Source organism: Streptopelia decaocto (genome assembly GCF_964273445.1).
Source record: "Streptopelia decaocto genome assembly, chromosome: 9".
Lineage (NCBI taxonomy): Eukaryota > Metazoa > Chordata > Aves > Columbiformes > Columbidae > Streptopelia > Streptopelia decaocto.
The window spans coordinates 19,049,415-19,070,364 of record NC_138664.1 but is presented as its reverse complement, the minus strand read 5'-3'; the positions used below and the strand labels follow the sequence as shown (position 1 = coordinate 19,070,364).

The 20,950-nt window shown below is 38.8% G+C and overlaps 1 protein-coding gene across 1 annotated transcript in view; it reads right to left on the bottom strand.

Moving 5' to 3' along the window:
- Positions 1–692: 692 nt before the first annotated feature.
- Positions 693–20,950, bottom strand: part of ACSBG1 (acyl-CoA synthetase bubblegum family member 1) — a 93,918-nt gene continuing 73,660 nt past the window's right edge. The window contains exons 20-23 of the mRNA XM_082061099.1: positions 17,906–18,017; positions 8,018–8,165; positions 7,728–7,923; positions 693–1,814 (exon numbers count right to left, since the gene is read on the bottom strand). Coding sequence (XP_081917225.1) covers positions 1,793–1,814; positions 7,728–7,923; positions 8,018–8,165; positions 17,906–18,017 — 478 coding nt within the window. The 3' untranslated portion in view covers positions 693–1,792. The remainder of the gene's footprint in view (positions 1,815–7,727; positions 7,924–8,017; positions 8,166–17,905; positions 18,018–20,950) is intronic.

The window sequence follows — 20,950 nt, the reverse complement described above, 5'->3', positions numbered from 1 at the left end:
CTATCAGGCTGACGATTCGATGAATAGGAAGTCATTTTAACATAATTTCTCTTAATGCCAATGTCTTGTAAATTGTTGGAATCAGCCAATACATCTAACTTAGTCTGCTTAAAATGAAAAAGACTGAGGCTTGAAATCTCTTCTTAACCAGATCTGAATATCAGGATTGATTTATACTAATTTTAACTTGGGTAAGTAAATCAATTCAGGCTCTAATTCCTTTTCCTGAACAGAAACCAGTAGGAAGAAAGATTAAAATGCTTTAAACATCACTGAATATGACTCTAAAAATATTTTAAAAATAAATGTTCTTACTAACATACAAGTTTCATTTTCACTCTGCTACCTTAAGCAATTCTGTCCTGTATACCTTGAATATCCAAAATTTCCATCAACAGTTTCAATGTTCAAACAATACTGCTAGACAAATGTTTCTTCTTGATGCACACTGTGTAAATCCGAACAGCGAGCTACATTGCAAGCTCACCATATGTAATAGGTTCCAACGTAGATAAGCATCATCATCCCTACAGAAATGGTAAAAAGATTAATTTCTCTACTTTAACAACTTTTTCAGTAAGAATAACACATCCCGTCCTTCGACAGATTTAACTTTACAATGATTGGAATGATGACTGCAAAGGAAATTATTCCTTTGTGCTTAGCCCAAAAATTCTCAGAGCACAACAGAATGCGTCAAAAGTTTTAATTGTGATGACTTTGATACAGAAGCCATGTAAGTGACAGAGCCCTTCTATTGACTGTTAGAACAGCAATACACATCTGATTGTCTTCAGGCCCCAGTACCTGAACAATACTGGAATTTAAAAAAAAAATAGCTGATTTCCAGCTGGAGAGGGAAGAGAAATATAGAGCTGCATTCATGCATTTTATGGGAAAGATTGCATAGCTGGTTTAGAAAGAAAATGTCTTTTCGTGTCCGTAGTAGTAGTTCTGTGCTTCTTTAACTTCTTCATGAGTTACAGATTATCATATTCTTCCACTCAACATTATCAGCCCATAGAGTGAGTAAAATGCAAGACCCTTTTGAGAATAAGGACATCATTTTAACATTTCTCTTGGAAAGAAACAAATCTTGTATGCAGTTATCATATACAAAAGGCAAATATTTCAAGTTTCATAAGGACATGACAACCCATAAAACACTGGTTGAAGGTCAGCACCAAACCCAGCAAGTGCCGTTTCAGGGACCGAAAGGCAAACCTGGGCCGTGGTTGTCTTCAACACGGGGAGCTTCGCCTTGACCGCAGTTCTGTCACCTAAGGGAATTTCCACGCAAGATCCCCAGCTCTACAACACAGTGATAGAGGCATGTCATTATTTAAGGCCCGTGCTTGCTTTCAAATACTCTTGGAAAAGTCAAAGCTAATCTTTCTGTCTTTTTTTTTTTTTTTTGCGTTTTTAAGAGCAGTATTAAATATCCATAAATATAAAAACTATGTGGAAATACCTTTAATAATATTCTAATTCTGTATGTTTTATAAAAGAAAAAAAGAAAATAAAAACAGGGAAAAAACAAAGAAAACCCACAACCCAACGAGCAACCACCTTTGCCAGATTGCTTGGCCAGCAGCAAAGATAAAAATGGGACTGATCCAAATATCCTGTAGATCACATGATGCGTCTGTCTCTGTGGACGAGAATTATTTCAGTACGTTCTGCTGAGTTCTAAGAAGCCATAATTAGAGGACAAAAGCTCCCAAAGTGCCTGAGATTCAGAAAGGCTGGACTGGCAAGTCATTTCTGATACCACTGGCTCACAGAAACGTCTTCAGATTCTTATGTGGAAAGTACTGCAAAGAAAAGAGAGATAGAAACACATGTGTCATTATGCACAACAATTTCCTTCAAGTACAAAAATGAAGGTGCTGTTTAATGAATCTGAATCTCTTCTCTCATGCTATCAGGAAGATTTAAACATTCTGGGAGAGATTTCCATCTTCTGAAAACATTAGCTCAGGGGACCAGATTAAATCAAGTATAAATTGACCTATGGATTGGATATACAGCAGAGCTAAATGCTTCACACTTGCACTTTTGCTATGCTGCAGCATTTGGGTTTCTAAACAGGCCAAGTTAAGCAGATAAATTTGTTGTTTCTCTTGCTAGGACCAAGAGATCCTGATTGCTATCTTCTTTCTATCTGCAGGACGATGGAGGCAAGCACCAAGCCTCATTACTGCCATCGCTTTTCAGAAAAACTCTCAAGCATCTTAGCAGCACAGTAAAGGACAATTTAAAAAATACTAGCTAGTAATCTCTGTTCAGTGTCATGACAATATAAACAGTATGTTTCTTTCTTTCTTGGCTGAAGTCGGAAGGGATTATTATGTATTTTTTTGAATGTAAATACTATAATTTTGATGCCTACCACTGAAAGAAGACTTCAAAGGTTTGGAATATTTGAGATGCTGGAGAGTTCTGGATGTACAGTTCAGGGATTTTGTTTTACAAAAAGAATGCTCTAATGTAATCACAGCAACTTGATTTGAATCAGGAGTTCACTGGAGAAACCTCTGTGGTATGTATTTGGAGGAGATAATATTTTACATTCACAGGGGTGCCTAGGAACTCCGTATAAAGGAATTTATTTAATCTGGGTAGCACTAAAGGCTGTTACACAGAGCAGCCTGGCACACTAGCCTACATATTGTGAAAGTGCACAGCGACGCAAAGAACTTACCGGCACTAAGGTTTTAGAAGAAAATCATTATAAACTTTTTGTTCACAACTCAAGAAATGTCTAGAGCCCCACGTTAATCCAAACTCTTGAGACTCTAAGGCCCACACAGGCAATATCTAGGAACTAAAAAATCCACAGGATTGTATGTGAAAACATTTTAGACATAACTCCTTAAAAAAATCCATCTAAATCCACTGCACTGGAAGTCTATTTGTTGGAACTTTTCTGTATTTCTATCAAAGTGTCATTTTATGAGATGCACGTTTCCTCTAGGAGAGCTTCTGTTAGTTCAGCTTGAGGTCAGACTGGAGTCAGGACAAACTGTTACATGGGCAAAGGCCCACAAAGGTTTCAGAAATACTCTATTTCCAATGACATCTTTTTGTTGAATCTGTTGTTTCTCTGTCCAGTTCCGGCAGCTCCCAGGCGTTACTAACACCATATTCCTCTCAAACTCCATTTCAAGTTGTTATAGTGTGTTTCACCCTCAGGCATTCAAATAAGCTTAAACTTCCAGGATGATTTATAAAACAATTTCCTGTGGAAACTGTAACCAGTCTTGTAGAACAGAACACTTAGCTAGTGCCAGTTCAGAGTGCTAATACTTACATTAAACTATAAGCAGCTTCTTAACGGTAGCAATTTTGAGTGAAATAAACCTACTGTGATAAAATTTTCAGAACTAGCAACTGTCATTATCATTTACAGCTTACTCGAGCTTTTGGGATAACAGCCAAAAAGTATACATCTTCTTCCCTGCTCAACGATTACCAGTGTTTTCTTCTATTCTTTAAGAAATTCCTCAACCATGGCAGTGCAAATCAAGCAACAGACTTTACTGCATCTTCATTTGCTTGACAGCAGAACAAAGCTTGCAAAGGCTGCCTGTAGGAGATTGAACCTACACAGGGTCATTAAGTAAAGGTTTGAGAAACGAGTGATGAGAGAAGAAAAATCAGCCAATGTACAGTGAATGAACCTCAGCTCGTACCAGGTCAAAGCCTGGACCATGGTGCCAAAATTCATGCCTGCTGTGTATATTAAGTATGCATGATAGTATGACAGCTTAAAAAAACACCATCATATTGAGCTGTGTGAAAAAAAGCACTTCAAAAATGGAGTGTACACTGTTATAGGAATCTGGCCTTCAAAGGTTTTCAACAAGCAGGGTAAGGAAGGTATTCCTCTTCAGCAATTACATCCCTCATTTTAAGGATGATGAGATTTCACAACTGGAGAGTTCATATTACAAGAGTTGTTAATGTTTGCCAGAAGTTAGGTAAGCACAGGTCCCATGTCACAGAGCCAAGAGAACAAAATGGTCTGTGGCTTAGCAGAGATCACCTGCTCAAGCAATGGCAGAGCCAAGGATAAAACCCAACTGCCTTGCACCCTGAAGTTCCTACTCTTATGATGTGAAGAAGCAGCTTTTGGTGGGGGTGAAAGGCAAAGAACAGAACAAGAAATCCTTTACTACAAATAAAAATCATCTGGAGTCTGGTAAGTTAGTCGACATTTTCCAAATGATCACATGCCAGGTGCCAGGATGGTATTATAGCATCAGCTATTCAGAAATGCTGATTGCTCGGAGCTGAGCAGTCTCTGAGATCTGCAGTTAGTTACCCAGCATCGCCAATTGCTCACTAGCACTCATTTTCAAAAGCAGCTATTGTCTTGGTTCCTGGGGGTTTCATTTTCACAGCTGCTGAGCAGCTGAAAGCATAAATCAATAGGCACTTAGGCTTCTTTGAAGTCTGGAAGGCATTCAGTCGGGCACTGAAAGCGGAGATATGCAAAACCAAATGAAATTATGACCTTCTTGGGACATTGATGGGTTGGTATTTCTTCAATGCGTCTGCTAAAGATTTCAAAAGGGACCATTTTATTTAGATGAAAGTATGTTTTCCTACCCTTTTACCATATTATGAAGACAGTTCAGGTGTAAGTTTACCACTGGCATATAGGGTTGTTGATCTACTATTAAGACACTTGCTGTGCTTTGCACGTTTTGTTTATGTGACATGGTAAAACTGCACAGCCCTGTCTCCAGGCCGCACACAGCCTGTGGTTATCACCTTGGAGCAGCCCTACAGCTGAAGACACAGAAGAGAGGAAAACGAGAGGCCATGAATTGAGCTGGAGAGCAATTCAGAAAGACCAAAGAAAGCATTGTTCCATTAAATAAATAGATAATGTGTCCAGACTCTTATGGTATAATTGAACTCAATGAATAGGAACTGGGGTTTATGTGGTGAGAGATGAACTATGGGACTCTCGTCCCATGTCACACGTTCTGTCCCACGTTGGCACACACTGGGTACTGCCAGAGAGCGCTGGTTTAGTTGCCTTGGTGTACCTATTGTGGCATTAAAATTCAATAGATCTCATTCACAAAAGTCAAATCACTGTCTCCCTTTATAATGTAACATTTACACAGTATTTAAAAACTGAGAGTAAGTGGCTCAGATGAGGAAGTTCAGTATTAACAAATATGTCAGTCTGTGATGCACTGCATACAGCAAAAATATGGCTAAGAATGTCTTCAAAAAAACCCCCAAACCTTTACAGGTAAAAGGAACAGTAAACCACAATAAGGGAGAGGTATCAAGTCTTCCAAACAGGTTGGTTTGGATAAAAGCAGTCTCATGACCTTGTCATTTTCTTGTCCTGCAGCTGTTAACTCTGGCTGAAACAGAAACCAAATCAGAGAAACTGCACATTCTCTTCTTGGCTCTGAGACTCTTCCCATTTACATCCTCATTCTGCAAGTTAAAAACATGTGGCTGAGTTAACAGTCAGAGGCTCTAAAGCAACGTTTCAGGTAGAAGGTGGAATTAAACCTGTCTTTGGGTCATGTCACAGCAGGAGCTCTTTAGCCTGACAACTTCAGGGCTGAATCCTGTGACCCAGCCAATCTCCCAGACCTGAGCGGCAAGGGAAGTTACCATTTCCCTTGAAGCCAGGGACAAAAAAAGTCTGCTTTAAATATACACATTGTCACCTTGAACAGCAAAGGGATATCCTGATAACATGAGTTCACCATATCACACACACGGATCCAAGTATATGTGTTTAAGCTGAGCAACTGGATGATCAATATTCCAATACTTGGTAGCCTGGTCCTTTGAGATTACCAGTATTATCAGTGATCCCTCCCTCTCTATTTTCTCTTTATGCAATCGATAAACTCTCTATTTTTCATCCCTCTTTTTACTCATCTTCTTGCCCTGTTGAGTACCCAGCACTCAGGTCTTTCCACCCATTTCCTCGGCTTCCCAAAACATCACAAACTTGGAAGAGAAAAATGACGGTCATTCCAATAGCTACAGTGGCAACTATTACTGTCTGCTACTTGCTCAGGAAATGACTGGACAGCAGAGCATCCTCAGCTTGGGGTTCTCAGTCAGCACTTTGCAAGCCTCTGCAACACAGCACTAAAGTCAGTCATGGCACAGGAAACTTTGGAAACTGCAGCTGCTGCTGAGTCTTCAGATCTGCCTTCGATTCTTCACATTTGATCGCCGCTCTCTACCAGATTTGTAGGTACAGTGCAGGCTTCTTATTGATTAAAGGAAGCACTACCTGACCCCAGCAGCTTCTATATGGATAACAGTACAACGAAAATATTTTCTTAGCTGGAAATACATGTAAACAAAATATTAGACTACCTACTGAGTCTCGCCACAATGATGATACTTATCTGGTTCTAAAAGAGTTTATTCGATACACTTGATTAGTCAAGGAATGCCTGATATGTTTCTAATGTATAAAAGACATTCACATTGATTTTTGTTAGCATATCTTCTTGAGATGATGTTTCTCAGAGTTTGCAGGGATCATATCCTCGTACTTTATTGTAGAATCATTTTGTTATAATGTCTTTCCTTAGAAAACTCATTTATGAAAGAAATGAAGTTATGTGTTCTGCAGGACCCTCCAAAGTTCTGGAACACCACTAGTATTAAGATTAGGAGTCCAAATTTTCATCTATCTTAATTCTATCCTAATGTTTAGCCTTATTTCCTATGAAAATACAGTTTATTGTTAGAACTTACCTTTTATTATCAATTCTCACCAGACAAACAGCAACACTACCAACTTAACAACAATGTTCATGAATAAAGATTATGAAAAAAAAACTTTTTCAGGTTATCAAGCATTTACTACTAGACATAGTTAACCCAGACCACTGAAATTTGGGGAGAAATCAGACCTATGTTTCCACTTCAGCCTACTTGGCCAGTGGACTCAAGATTCCCAATCTGGGAGTATCTTATTTTGCTGTCTGGATCACTGTAATTTCTTAAGGAAGGTCTATCCTTATATGACTTAAGTAACAGCCTTAACTATAAGTTCATGTAGAATGTTTTATTAATGTGTAAAGATAAAAAGTCTTTTTTCAAAAGGTCTTTTAAAATATGAAACACGCAATAACAACTGGCTTAAGATAGCTGGGTTTTATCTGCAGATTATTAGGAGAACACTTGGAAACAAAAATAAAAAATATCAGTTATTAAAAAAATCCCCTGATTAACAGTGGATCAAATAAAGACTGCAGTAATTAATCATTTTAATTGACACTCTGCAACCAGCACGAACTGCACCACTGTAATGCCCTCAAGCTCTCACCTTCTTAGCACAAAAGATCAATGTGTATCCATGTATATTTGTAATACGTATACAATATTTACATACATTCTTATCCAGACAGCATGAATCCTTGATATAGGCTTGAGAACATACGAATTTGAGCTTATAATAAATGAAAATATTTTCTCAAAGAAACCACACAAACAGGAAGGAAAGAAACTGGTAAAAGCCACTGCTCTTAGTCTTCAAATTAGGAAAGAGGTGGAATATGCTCTAGAAGAGTAAACTGAGTCAGGGTGAGAAGTCACCCTCTAGTCAGCTCTCTGGTAAAGTACAAGAAATGTCTGACTTTTCTTGTGTTGCGCTACACTGGGATCCCCTAAAAAAACCACCTAAAAATATGCAAGAGACTATCTTTTTCTGAAAACAATACCTGAGAAAGTCCGGTGCTTTGGAAATCATGTTTTCAAAGTCTGCAAATCCTAGTTTTCCATCACCATCCATATCGGCTTCTTCTATCACTTTCTCACAAACTAGGGTGATTTCTTCTGCTGTCAGCTCTTCTCGGGTCAGCTTATTGAGGGTTTTCTCCAAGTCTGCTTTACAAATGAAGTTATCTGTGTTAAAATCTAAACAATAAAAGAACCAAAGATCACCAACAACTCTCATACTCATTTACTTCAAACAAAAAAAGGCATACAAAACAACATCCCAATTCAGTACCATAGATCTTGAAGGCATAGATCGCTTTAAGCTCTCTGGGAGCCATTTCGCTGAGCACGGAGAACATATCCACAAAATCATTGAAGCTGAGGCTGCCCTCTCCATCTTCCGAGAAAGATTCCACAATCCTTTCCTTGAAGGGATTCTCCTGTGAAAAACAGATACAGATATATATGGTTTAGTATTTGGAAGATCAAAAATCCTCCATACTCCTTGTTATTAATGATATTTAATTCTATGGTTGGCTCTTTGAAGAAAACTTGTTTTTTTCCAAAATGCATCTAAAAATGTACATGTGCATGCTTTAGCAGAAAGTGTCAGCAGAACACGACTTCTCGTCCATATTTTCTCAGCTCCATCGTTATTCCTTCTTATAAATGTTAAGGTAAAGGCAATAAGAGTGTGAGAATCCTTTGCAGGCAACGGGTTCCTGACCCGGCGTCAGACTGACAGGGTCGGGAGGGTTTCAGCTCCTACGTTAAGAAACCAACACAGACTAACAGAGGATGACAGGAGGGGGAGAAAACAGAGAGACCGAGGTGGGAAACCAACAAAACAAACAGGGTCTTTATGTCTTCTGGTGGCACCTGACTGGAGGAACAAATATTATTTATTGAATCAGCTTAAAGAGTAAATATCTTCATTCCACACCGGATTGACGTGGAATTATCAATCAACAGTCAACCAAACCATGTCTGGTCATTGAGGGTGCAGAATCACACCCCAGTACAATCCTGAGATCCTTTTCTAGCACCCTACGAACCCAGCTGGTGTCAAGGCCACTCCAAATAAGACTGCTTTCTAAAACATCAACACACAAGCAGGCATAAGAAAAGCTGCTTTAGTACTCTGATATCCAAACCAAATATTTTTATAGTAACAAAACCAACATTTTTCTCACAGCTATATAAAAACTCAAAATTAATTTCTACCTATGTCTATAAAACTGGGAAAATCAATTCACTTCAGTTGAATATGACTGAAACACACAAATATCACTTGGGCTGTGAGCAGCATCTTATCAAAGCTGTTTTACAGACCTTATCTGAAGCCAAGACATCAATTAACACATTAATATCCTATAAATGCAAACAGCTCTGATGGTGGCATTTAATTTTCATTATTTTTAATATGCAAAACAGCTATATTTGAGAGGTATACAACTGAAAAATGTCATTTTTTCCAGTTTACTTGAATTCTTTCTTGATAATTCACACAGAACATATGCATCTATAGAACGCATTTTCTGCACACCTGTGGAGACTAAAGAAATACAAGCAGCATGTACAATGCAGAGTTCCATGGACAGATTGATGCTTTATGTCTATGTAATATTGTTCATCTTAAAGGAACCTAAATCACCTTAGAAGAATTGGGCTACTTACTAATATGCAGCTGCCTCTGAAGTGAAATTCAACAACAGTTAAATGGTGTGCAGCAGCTTACGACAAGAGCTGAAGGTAAGATGCTCAACTGAAATCACAGCAGGAACTTGGAAGCATCATGAAATTTATCACCCACACAGAGATAACATTTAAGATACATTTTGTTATAGCCTTAAAATAATGAAAAAGTTTTAAGGATTCTTGTTTAAAGACAAGCATAACATACAACAGCTTAATTTCTCTAACAGGAACACGAGGTTTGACTTCATACGGGCATTTCTAAGGATGTCCAGGTCCTGGAAAGCAGCTTCCTTTTCACTCCAGGTGGTTGGCCAACGTGTAGATTCACACTATGGGATGTCCCTTTCCAGTACCTAGTTCTGAGATGCCGGTACCAAAAAGTCAGACATTTGGGTACAAGATGTGGACCGATCAAGACTACACCACGCTGACCTACATTCGGCAAGTCATGTCACCTGGCACATTTAAGAACAGAATTCAGTGGAACTTGGAGATACTTTTCTACACAAGCTTTACTGGCCCTTCGTGTCCTCAGGGAGCATAGCTTATTGTGTCAGGACATTTCTGTTTAACAATAAATAAGAAATTAGTTGGATCTGCCAAAACGCAAATATCTGCCTAATGACAAATGATATAAGAGTATCAATCTTCTGAGGATGGGTGAAACCTGAGAAAGAGACATTGGATGCATAATTCCCTAGACAATCAAGATTCAAAATTCAAAATGTAACCTCGCCCAGAGATTTTAGCACTACCAAATGCCAAGATGGCTCCAGTCCTTCTGGCTGAGATAATGGCCAGGAATAAGGCTGATTTAACGGACAGGTGAGGTAGGAACCACAGAGCCATAGGCTCAAATAACAGTCTGTTGAGGGAGTCAATACTAAATACAAACTCTCATGCAGGGTTTGATGACCGAAGTAATTCCACAACAGGGAACATGTCTATGGATTTCAAAGGGTAGGAGATGAATGAGCTCACTGTGCTCTGAGCTGAATATGGAAGGCTGAACCCACTGTTCAGATGAAGGCAAAATCAGGTCAAATAAAAAAAAAAAGACATTAAATAGAGTAGAAAAGAGGGATTCCTGAAAATAAAAAGACAACAGGCTCAAAACAAACAAACAAAAAAGGCAGCAGGGTCACACCTCTCAAGTTTAGAATGAAAAACAACACCCCAGAATCAGCCAGATGGCTGAAAGTCACTGTAAAAGGATATGTACTGATCACTCACATATGGAGAGGACATATAGCAGATGCACATCTGTGGCTACTAAAGTGTCTGCCCTGAGCACTTGGCAATATGCCTGTTTGTGATATGAACGCACATACAGACACCCAGTGGAAAACAACTGATGCTATTGTTTCAATAGTCAGATTATTAAAAAGCCAAAGTAAGTTTCGGGTGTGCTGAAATACAAGAAAAAGGCCCACTCTCTTCCTAAAATGCACATGAGAAAACCTTCTGTATCTGTGAAATGTTTAATTTTACAGAATGCTAAATATCAGAGTGGGTGAAAAAAAATGTTAGAAAAATGACCTTTCTTATTTCTAACACTTCTACATTGCTTTCTTCAGAACAAGCCTCATCAGCAGTGTCACGGGAACAGTTGTAAACTGACATCTTAGAGGCAGCATTGGGTAGCAAACAAGGAGGAGACAGATGCAAATATCCTTATCAGCTGGGCACGATCTCTCTGACCAGATAAGTATATCACAGTTGCATAAGATTAATTATCTATTTGGCACGTCAGAGATCTTGAAAATACAGATGAATTAAGAATGAATGAACAACCTCAGCATACCTCTTAAGTAACTCTTTGCCAAATGGATCTCTAAAACCTAAGTGAAAAATAAAATCTTTCCTTATATTGATTTCTTTCCTTTAACTTTCTCATGTTATGTGTCTTCAGACAGTATATCTGTGGTTTACAGAATGGAAAGTATTAGCTTACCTTCACAGATCCTTTTCACATCCTTGCTGTAATTTCATTACCTCTAGTCTAAAGAGCACAGATTAGGGTTCCATCATATTTAAAGGAAAAGCTATTGGGGAAGGGAATAAAAGGGAAAATGATACTGTTCCTTCCTAGATTGTTTTCCTTTAAGCACTAATTGTTTAAAAAGAATCCTTTTAAAACTAGAAACTTACACTTGTTTTGTTAAAAACCTTTTTCTGTCCTCTCGCAATAAACATGAGAGGGGAGACAGAAACAAAGAATTGTTACGGCTAAAATTCCGCTGTTTTGCAGATTGATGCTGCTTTAGTGGCTTGAGATAACATTCCTAAATGTGTCATCCATCTTAACCATCACTTTTCCTGCTCATGTAATTGTGTTTCTGTCCATTTTTGAATGTCATGTGGCATCTATACAGACCTAGAACACCATACAATAAAACAGCCACTAGTTTTCTAAGGAACTATTATGGGTTTATTCCGGAGATTGCAGGTAAATCTCACTAAGTCACTTGTTACTTTTTCCTGTCCTGCAGTTTCCATCACAGGCTCCAGGACAGTGCTGTGCTGTTCTTTTGCCCTCTCCATTTTGCAGCTTGGTGAATTTAAAGCACTGTAACCTATTTTCACAAGCTGACTGCATTTTGGAAATAAGAGGTTGCCAGGAAAGCTGTAAGATAGGTCAAGAGAACTAAGCTGGAGAAGCTGGACAGTCATTACAAAATGTTTCTCAGTTTTATATCCACAGAAACATGATGATAATTTTCTATTTTGTATTTGGACATTAGGGAAGATGTTTAAATGCACAAAGCAGTCTGCTTTGCAGACTACTGAAAGCCAGAATCCCTTTGGATGCTTTCATCAGGACTTGTTCAGAACTCATCAGAAGCAAACCTTTCTCAAATGGCAGGAGTTATTCCTAAAAAATTAGAAACGAACACTTATCAGACAAACGTTAATGTAAAGATAACTAAAATGTTCGTTACCAGTTCTCCAGAGGAGAGGCTGATGCTTTGGAAGGGAAGCATAAATGCAACAACAAACTGTTCCTGGAGCGGACAAAAGCACTTTTTGTTTTTCCTTTTCTTCTTTCTCAAAAACAATAATTTGTTTTCATGTGTAAATAATCATATTCACGCCATCAAACTTCCCTGCAGTGTCTACAGAGTACTGATTAAGAAAACCCTGCACAAACCAAAGCTAAGACCCAGCTAAACTGATACGTTTACATCCATAAAATGATCATGTCATTCTGTCGGAAAGCAGAAACGTCGGACAGTTCAGCAATGGGTTCACCTTTTTACTGAAGGCTGCGCTATAGTCACAACAGCCGGATAACCAAAGATTCTGGTTGCACGTAGTATTGCTTTAATATTACAGCACATAATAGTCTATCACGGGGATATAAGGTTTTCTAACAAAACCTGATTCACTAACTATAGTGTGAAATTGCACACAATACTGGTAGAGGCCATGAAGCACGTACAGATCTGGAGTTCACTGTGAGGAAAACAGCCCTCACTTACTGCACTTGGAGGGCATACAGTTGACTGAGACATGCAGTTCACAACGGGCTTCAGAGAAGCAAGAGGAGGTGTCTGAAAGGGGTAAAACATCCCAGTATAACCAGAAACAACTCACAGGATGCAGAGACAAGTGGGATGAGCTGCAGGTGAAGACTGGTCAGAGCAGAGAGGGGGCCGGGGGAGTATCAGCCTGCTCTCTCAGGTGTCATTCCTCATTACACAGAAAGCTTTATAGCCAAGGACTCCTTGAAATGACTTGTAAAATTCCACCCTCTTAGAAGCGTAAGAAGTGTTTTCATTTTATTTTGAAGCAACTCGCATGCATTCATGTTTCAACTTACCAAAAAATAGGGCACTAACATTGGTTCTGAAATGTGTGATCAGTTCACTGCTCCCTGTGTGCCCTTTCTTTCTCCTGACTGATTCCTGTGCCCACTGGTCACTCTGTCTCAGGAGTGCACGGATTTATGAGCTACCTTACTCATCACTGCAGCTCATAACAAGGCCTGGGAGGATCAATGAAGTTACTGCACGAGCCAAAAAAAGAAAGCAACAGACTGTAAAGTGAATGGAACAAAAACGGCTCCCCTCCAGGAAGTCCTTTTATGAGCAAGTCTCGACAGGAGGACTGCTCTGCACCACAGAGACAGGCCAGACGCCACTCGGAAAATTCTGACCATTAGGGATGTATGTGTCACAAAGACGACGGCCACGTACCCGCTTCTACAGATCATACGGGATCTCTGCCATCAGGTTGCATTCCCACACCCAGCTCTGCGGAAATGACCAGCATAATGTGAGTGAAATCGGTTTTCTTTGGACATTAAATCACTCTTGCTGTCTACATGGCCTCATCCCGAACAGCCCATATCATTGCTACAATTTTGCAATATTAATTGCTGCTATCTCACAGGTGCCCATATGCCCTAGAGGTAATTTATTAGATTGCTGCCTGTGTAACCAAGATTGTCAAAATTAGAAAGACTGCAATGGAGTGGAGTAAACCACCTCTGTTAACTTCAGTGTAATGGTAGAACTAATCAGCTTAAAACATCTGCCCCTTCTTTATTTATTTATTTCTTGTCCTGACTTTCAACTTTTAAGACTCATGAGTTAGTGAATAATTCATTACCAATTAAAGTGAGTGACCATTAGCATTTTTTTCTTTGAAACACAAAAATCCCGTCTCAAAACATTAATGCATGAGGTAAAGATCTTTCTTTATAGTAGCAGAATCTAATTTGGAAAAGTGCATTATTGATTCTATCCATTTGTCAGAACCTGCAGTGGTATTGAGCTCAGCATTGCCAGTAACCAGAAATGTAATGTGAATATGAAAGAAGCCAGGTGCATTGAAAGTAGCACTAATTTTATTAAAATTCAATAGACATTTAGTTAATTTCTTTCTATTTTAAGATTCAAATGTTGGGTTTGTCTTCACCTTGATGAAAATTTACCGAAGAAAGAAAACACCACAACAATTTATTTAGCAGTCTGGTCAAGTTGCAAAGGTTAAAGATATTTTTTTTCTTAGTGTTTGAGCTAGAATTACTACCTGGATTGCTTGGAAAACGAACTCTAGGGGAAAGACTCTCTCCCGATCCCTGTCATCTGCACAGGAAACTGCAGCGTGCCCAGGTGGCCAAGAAGGCCACTGGCATCCTGGCTTGTATCAGACACAGTGTGGCCAGCAGGCTCAGGGCAGTGACCATCCCCTGTGCTGGGCACGGGGGAGGCCCCACCTCAAATCCTGGGAGCAGTTTTGGGCCCCTCATGACAAGAAACACCTTGCGGAGTTGGAGCGAGTTCAGAGAATGAAGCTGGTGAAGGGGCTGCAGTGCAAGTCTGCTCTCCTCTAACTGGTATTTTCCTGGAAACAAGCTCACAGTACTTTCTCTGGGAACTGTTAGAATTCCTGACATAAAATGAGTGGTTTGACAGCAATATTTCTAAGGTTCTTCCACAACCTTATGAGACTTAGGAGATAATTATAAAATTTGACACTGAATTTTGTCTTGCTGTTTTCATAAAACCAAGTTCCACTGCCCTGGAGACATCTTCTAAAGCAGAGCCAGAAAGCATCACAGTCTTTATGTGGCGCAAGAAGACAGACTGTGATCCACTTTACTTACAGAAGTCTATTAGGGAGTCTATTATCATTACCACCTAAGTTTGCTAAGATAGCGAGATGTGTGCTCCTGTATCTCAAAATCTAATCATGGTCCAATATAAAATTTCTGGTTTCCATGTCAGCTTAAGTACCAGGCTGTCTTGTAAATATAGTAGTTCCTTAAGTCTTCAGTCCTGTATCACTGAAGCCAAAAAGAATGTGTATTATCATTTCTTGCTTTCCTTTCTGAACTTAGCCTTGCTTTTTCACAAAGCAGCTATGACCTCTTTACAGTCACATCACTGAGCCATGGAATTTCATACTGCGCTATCAAGACCTCAGAAATAACAACATAAAACTTAAGGAATACCAATTATCCATGGCACAAGTGCCAGTACAAGCACCTAGGACACTACAGTGATGAATGGGTTTGCAGGCATGTTAGAGAGATACAAAACTAATTACAGTAAGGAATGAATGAATCAAAAACTCAAGAACAATAGATTTTATCATAAAGATAAGAACTCAATATTGATGCATAAGCAAAACCGGCAGATGGCTGAAAACTATCAGAATACTTCAAGATGCTCCCAGGTATTTGGACTTTGTGAAGCCCACACTACTTCATCCTGCCAGCTACTAAAATAACCTGATTAGTTTATTTCAAGTTCACACAGGTAAGACCATTGGTAACTTTTGTTGTGTTGTCTTCCATACAACATTAATTTGCATTTTTATATACAGCTGTCCATCCAACATGACAGCACTTCAGTAAGTCAGGCAAATATTCCTATCTGAAGAGGAAGAAACTCCCTTTTGTAGCAGCTGCTAAGCTTCAAACGATTGGTTCCAGGTAACTGCTGAGAGCAGGTCCTTCACCTAAATCATCTCTCACACACCCCACGGGGGCATGGCAAATAAATCCAAGGGATCCAGGGATTGCTTCTAAGGGTGAAAAAAAGTATGATAAAGAACTCTCATAATTATTGGTCCATCCAGCCCACCAGCCTAATTCTGACTGGAACCAGTAGCAGATAAGGCAGGAGTTTTTAGAGATATATACACAGTGATCCTTCCCATAGTATATTCTGAGATTAATGCAACAAGCATTTCAGGGACTCTCCGACTTAGATGTTACATCCGGATCATAAAACTTAATAGTAATCTGTGAAATTCTGCTCTATAAAAGCACTATAAATTTAATTTTGAAGACTAATGGTGTCTTTGCCAAAACATCTCGTGGCAATGAGTTGTTCCTCATTATATTCGCATATTATGTCAGCTGCCTGTCTGTAATTTCAGGCAATCCTTCCTCGCCCTTGTGAACAGCAGCACATGGTGGTTCTCTATTCACCATGGTAGGTAAGACAGAGATGACTTAGAGCAAGTGTTTCAATTCCCAACTATCAGCTCCATTGAGTAATTTAACACTAAACTGCAGAACACGGCCTAAGGGCCTAATTAGGTCTGCTTGTGCAGGCTACTGACTTAGATGCCTAATTATGCCTTAAATCTAATTTTAGATAATCACGTTTGAAATCTTTGTTGCTCTCTCCAAATCAGACTGAATTTGAGGTAACTACAATACAGGGTATTTTTGCAAAGTATTGTTAATTTTGCCTGTTGCCTAATGTCCTTATTTGTATAAGACAAAACAATACAAACATTTGTGTTTTACAGAACATATGTGAAATATTTATATCTGATCAGTTAGTAAGATATAATAAGCAACTCAATTAACTGAAAAGAACTTTTCAGCAAGATCTTTATACCCCCTATTTTAAAGTTTCATGAAGACTTGCCTGGATACACTTTTTTCACCATTAAGTATACAGGCACATAATTAAGGTTCTTTCATAGACATTTCAATACATTTAAACACATCATATTGTTGAAAAATGATGTTTTATTGAATGCTGCTGACACTAGAAGTTCATATGCAAACAAACCTTGAATTACACTACTTTCCTATCCCGTTCCTACTTCACACTCTGTAATGTAATGGGCAAAGATGAGAAGAATTTTTTAAACTATGATACCTTCATGCTTTATCATTCATTTTAAGGTGAGCTAGGAAAGCGAACTTTGCAAGCTGCAGAGGCAGGTATTACACTTCTGTCCTTGCCAGCCAAGGACACACACTTGGAACATGCACACAGCTGATCTGAAGCTCATCTGGAGCTGGATTCTAATCAGGGTTGGCTTATGAAGCTTCAGGAGTTAAAACGCTCAATAGTTTTCAACCAGCCGATGAGACAGCCTTCATCACAGGTTTCAATTCTGCAAGTCTTTGTCCTGTTAAAATCTTACTCAATTGCTGAACTCATAAAAGAACAAATATTTTCTTTTTCTTTTTTTTTTTTACCAATTGCTTTATGCCTACTGCTTCTCTCACTTGTAGTTACACGGACTTTCTATCCACTTCCTATCACATAACTCCATGAAAAAATGAAAACTCCTGATAATTTAGAAAAGTAATACTTATTGTGCTCTTGCAGCTGAGGAAAAAAAAAAAAAAGGGGAAAATCTTTGCTTTTGATCTGCACATCTCTAGCAAATTTCCTATCAAGACACTGAGATAAGAACTGATTTCTAACCTGCTCTTCAAACAGAGATCTCACTGGCTTCTAAGGAATCAATATATACAAACTGGAAAGATTGTTAAACTTACTTGGGACAGACGTTAAAGGAAATAAAATTATCTCTGCAAGAAAGACATCCACCTAGATATTTTCCAGTTTCTGGGTCTGGTTTTGCCCTCGAACGGTCACGGGAAGGGGAAGACCTCATCATGCCAAATTGCTTTCAGATATCAAACTCACTTGGCACAACCTCTGGCAGATGAGCTACATAATTTAAGATACAGTTTGTAAGCAGGCAGAAGTGATACCTTTAGCTCAGGCATGTTTATTATAAGCTGCATAGGTAGTTTAACATCTGGGTCCTTTGTATAGTCCATGGGCACAACGTTTGGTGCCATTTCATGGTATCGGCCATGCAACCTGTAAACAAGCAGAAAAAAAAAGCCAATAACCAATTCCAGTCATACAGTAATCAGACACAAATTTGTCTTGCAGCTCTAATGATTATTTTTAGTGCACAAGTCTGAGCCCACCAAATTCCCATCTTTTTGGAAAAAAAAAAAAGAGGGCTTTGATGCAGTATCCTGTATAACTGCTACTGACACCCGTGCGCAACTTGAGGTGTTTCACACTACCTGTAAATAATACTTAACACCATGTGGGTCCAGAAGAAATAGGCCTGGAGCTACGTACTAACACTGTAAGTATCACCCAGAGGTCACATCCTGGTGCAGATTATTGGTTGACCTGCACTGCGCAAGAAAGAGCTGTTGTTCAACAGCTCCAAGAATTTAAAAGCCAAACAACATGCAAATATGATGCTATAGACAACAGTATCCTTGGGACACCTTATCTCCTGAATTAAAGCCCTTTTCACATCTGTGCCTCACTAATGTAGCAGATGTAGTCTCACCATTCTAGCACTGGCTGAAACCAGCACGCAGACCATTTCCACTTCATTCTGTTTCACATCGTATTGTTCCATTCTTGGCTCAGCTTACTCACCAAACCAGCATATTTTAAAGGCAACAAACCTGAGAGATGCAGGTCCAACATTCATAAACGTAGCTTCCCTCTCTAAAGTTTGCTTATCATGCCAATGGTAACACGTTATAATTTTGGTTAAGAAGTTGGGAAAGGAAGAGTCGAAGCCCATGAAACACATCAACATTTCTAAAGGTTTAAAAGCTGAATACGAGTAAATTATAAAAACTGTCTCAGTCTCACACACTCCTTGAACAAAGACTGCATAAATGTTTCTAGGACATGGCTTTAAACTGTTGATAGCTCAAAAGACAAGAGAAAACAGCCACTTGCAAAGAAAATATCAAATTAGGTACGATGCAAATTTGGAAAATATTTCAGCACATTCATTCTCACTCAAATGCTCAAACTAGGAATGAAACATTTCAAGTTAAATGGGTATCCAATTCAAACTCAATCTCCATTTTTTTAGCTCTCACACAAACCACAGACAGATATTGCCTAGTAAGTAAAATATTACCTGTCTAGAATCAATTAATGTATTAAAGAGACTAATTCTTCTGGTTTTCTGTTTTTACCAGTTCTGGTGATATCTCATTCTAGCAGAGAAGTATCTAGAATCCAAGATTCTGTCAAATAACAGCACAAAAAGGTTGGAGAGGGAACACATGTATCCTAGCACTCAAAGATTACGCAGAGACCAATATATTTAGCATGAATGTATGACCTGCCAGTCCTCTGCAAAATATCACATGTAAAAAGAACAGGCAGATTAGCGAGTTGCTGTTCACAGAACGCTTAGAAAATGTCATACACAATAAAATGTAATTTTTAGATGTGAAAGTGTTGCCTTGCATCTAATTCATGAAGTGCTTAGGGCAGAAAGTGGCCATTCTGCCATGTTTGATGTTCAAACACAGTATTCTGGTCTTTCATTAGGTCACATGTACTGGTTATACACATTAAGAAGCTGTATCTATCATTTTGTGACTTATTTTCATTTTAACAAAAAAGATTCTGCCTGCTTACCAGGAATACTATCAATCACAACTAGAGATTAACCTGTTTTAAACAGCAGACCATAAACAAACCTGTAATACGGGAAGCAACGTCTCACCAACCCCTTCACCTGTCCAGCTTCAGCCTCAGCAGCCCCACGAGCAACTGAGCTATTTCAGATTCATCCGTACTGACTTGCAAAAAGTAGGATAAAATAATCTATGCGCAGCTCTTCTCTCAGCATCTCTTTGGTCGTGATGACGATGCATCACAAGAAACATGAAATACAACACAAACATGTTTTGTCTGAATCTTAGCAAACTAATGTCTTTACACCCTGCAGCAATATACTGTGCTATACAGGAAATGAAATATCCACTGATCTAAGCGTATTTCAGCTGCTTACCATGGCTCACCCTGACATCTTATAAGTACTGTGTAATTCAAGATGCAACAGCCATTTCCCACTGCAGCAGCTGATTTCTCTGTTAACAGCAGCTACAAAGATGCCCCTAAATACAATGGAAAAAAAACAGCTTTAAAGGAAAGTAAACCTTTCAAATCGAATAGCTAAGGATTTTTTTTAAATCCCTAGCAATCCCTGCTTATTTTAACTGCTCAAATTTCATTTGCTACTTTCTCTAGTGTTAGACTTTGTCTTTGCTCTGTCTCCTCCAACAGGACCATGAATGGTCCCGACACTGAGTCGGGCATCTTAAAGGAGTTACCCACAATATCTTTCAGAAGACACAGAAGGGATTTGAACCAAGTGATCTGTGTTTCATGGTTTACTAAGCTTGTTATATTCATCTAAAAATGCAACATCTGCAATTTCTCTTCGTTTTCAATAAAAAAAACAACTATACAAGCCTCTTGTGTGTTAAAAAAAAAAAAAGCTGGGTCAATTTCTATTGGGAACAAACATATGACAGAAGTCAAAATGTTGTGGGAAAATATCTGTCACTGAAACACAATCATATCACAAGAATAAGCAAACACCTGCTAACAGTATCAAAACCAGCCACAATAGTGCAAATTTGAAGTTACTTTGGTACTGGGAATAACACAGTGCTGCAATAGACACTGAATACTAGGTGACAAATAAAGAAGCACTTCACTGTCACCACTGCGGCTCTCAGTGATCTGGTACTCAGTACTATTTTGGTATAAATACTGAAAGTTTCTTATGAAATCAGAAATACTGAAGTTTCTTATGATGCTCACCAACTTATGTAAGAAATTTTGAAACAATATCTACAGAGCAAGCAATATTATTCTAACACGAGAAATTCCCTTGTAAGGCAGGTGGCAGGTTGCAATGCTGTGCCCCAGATGCCATTTGCTGCGAAGGAACAATCTTATTTCAGTGA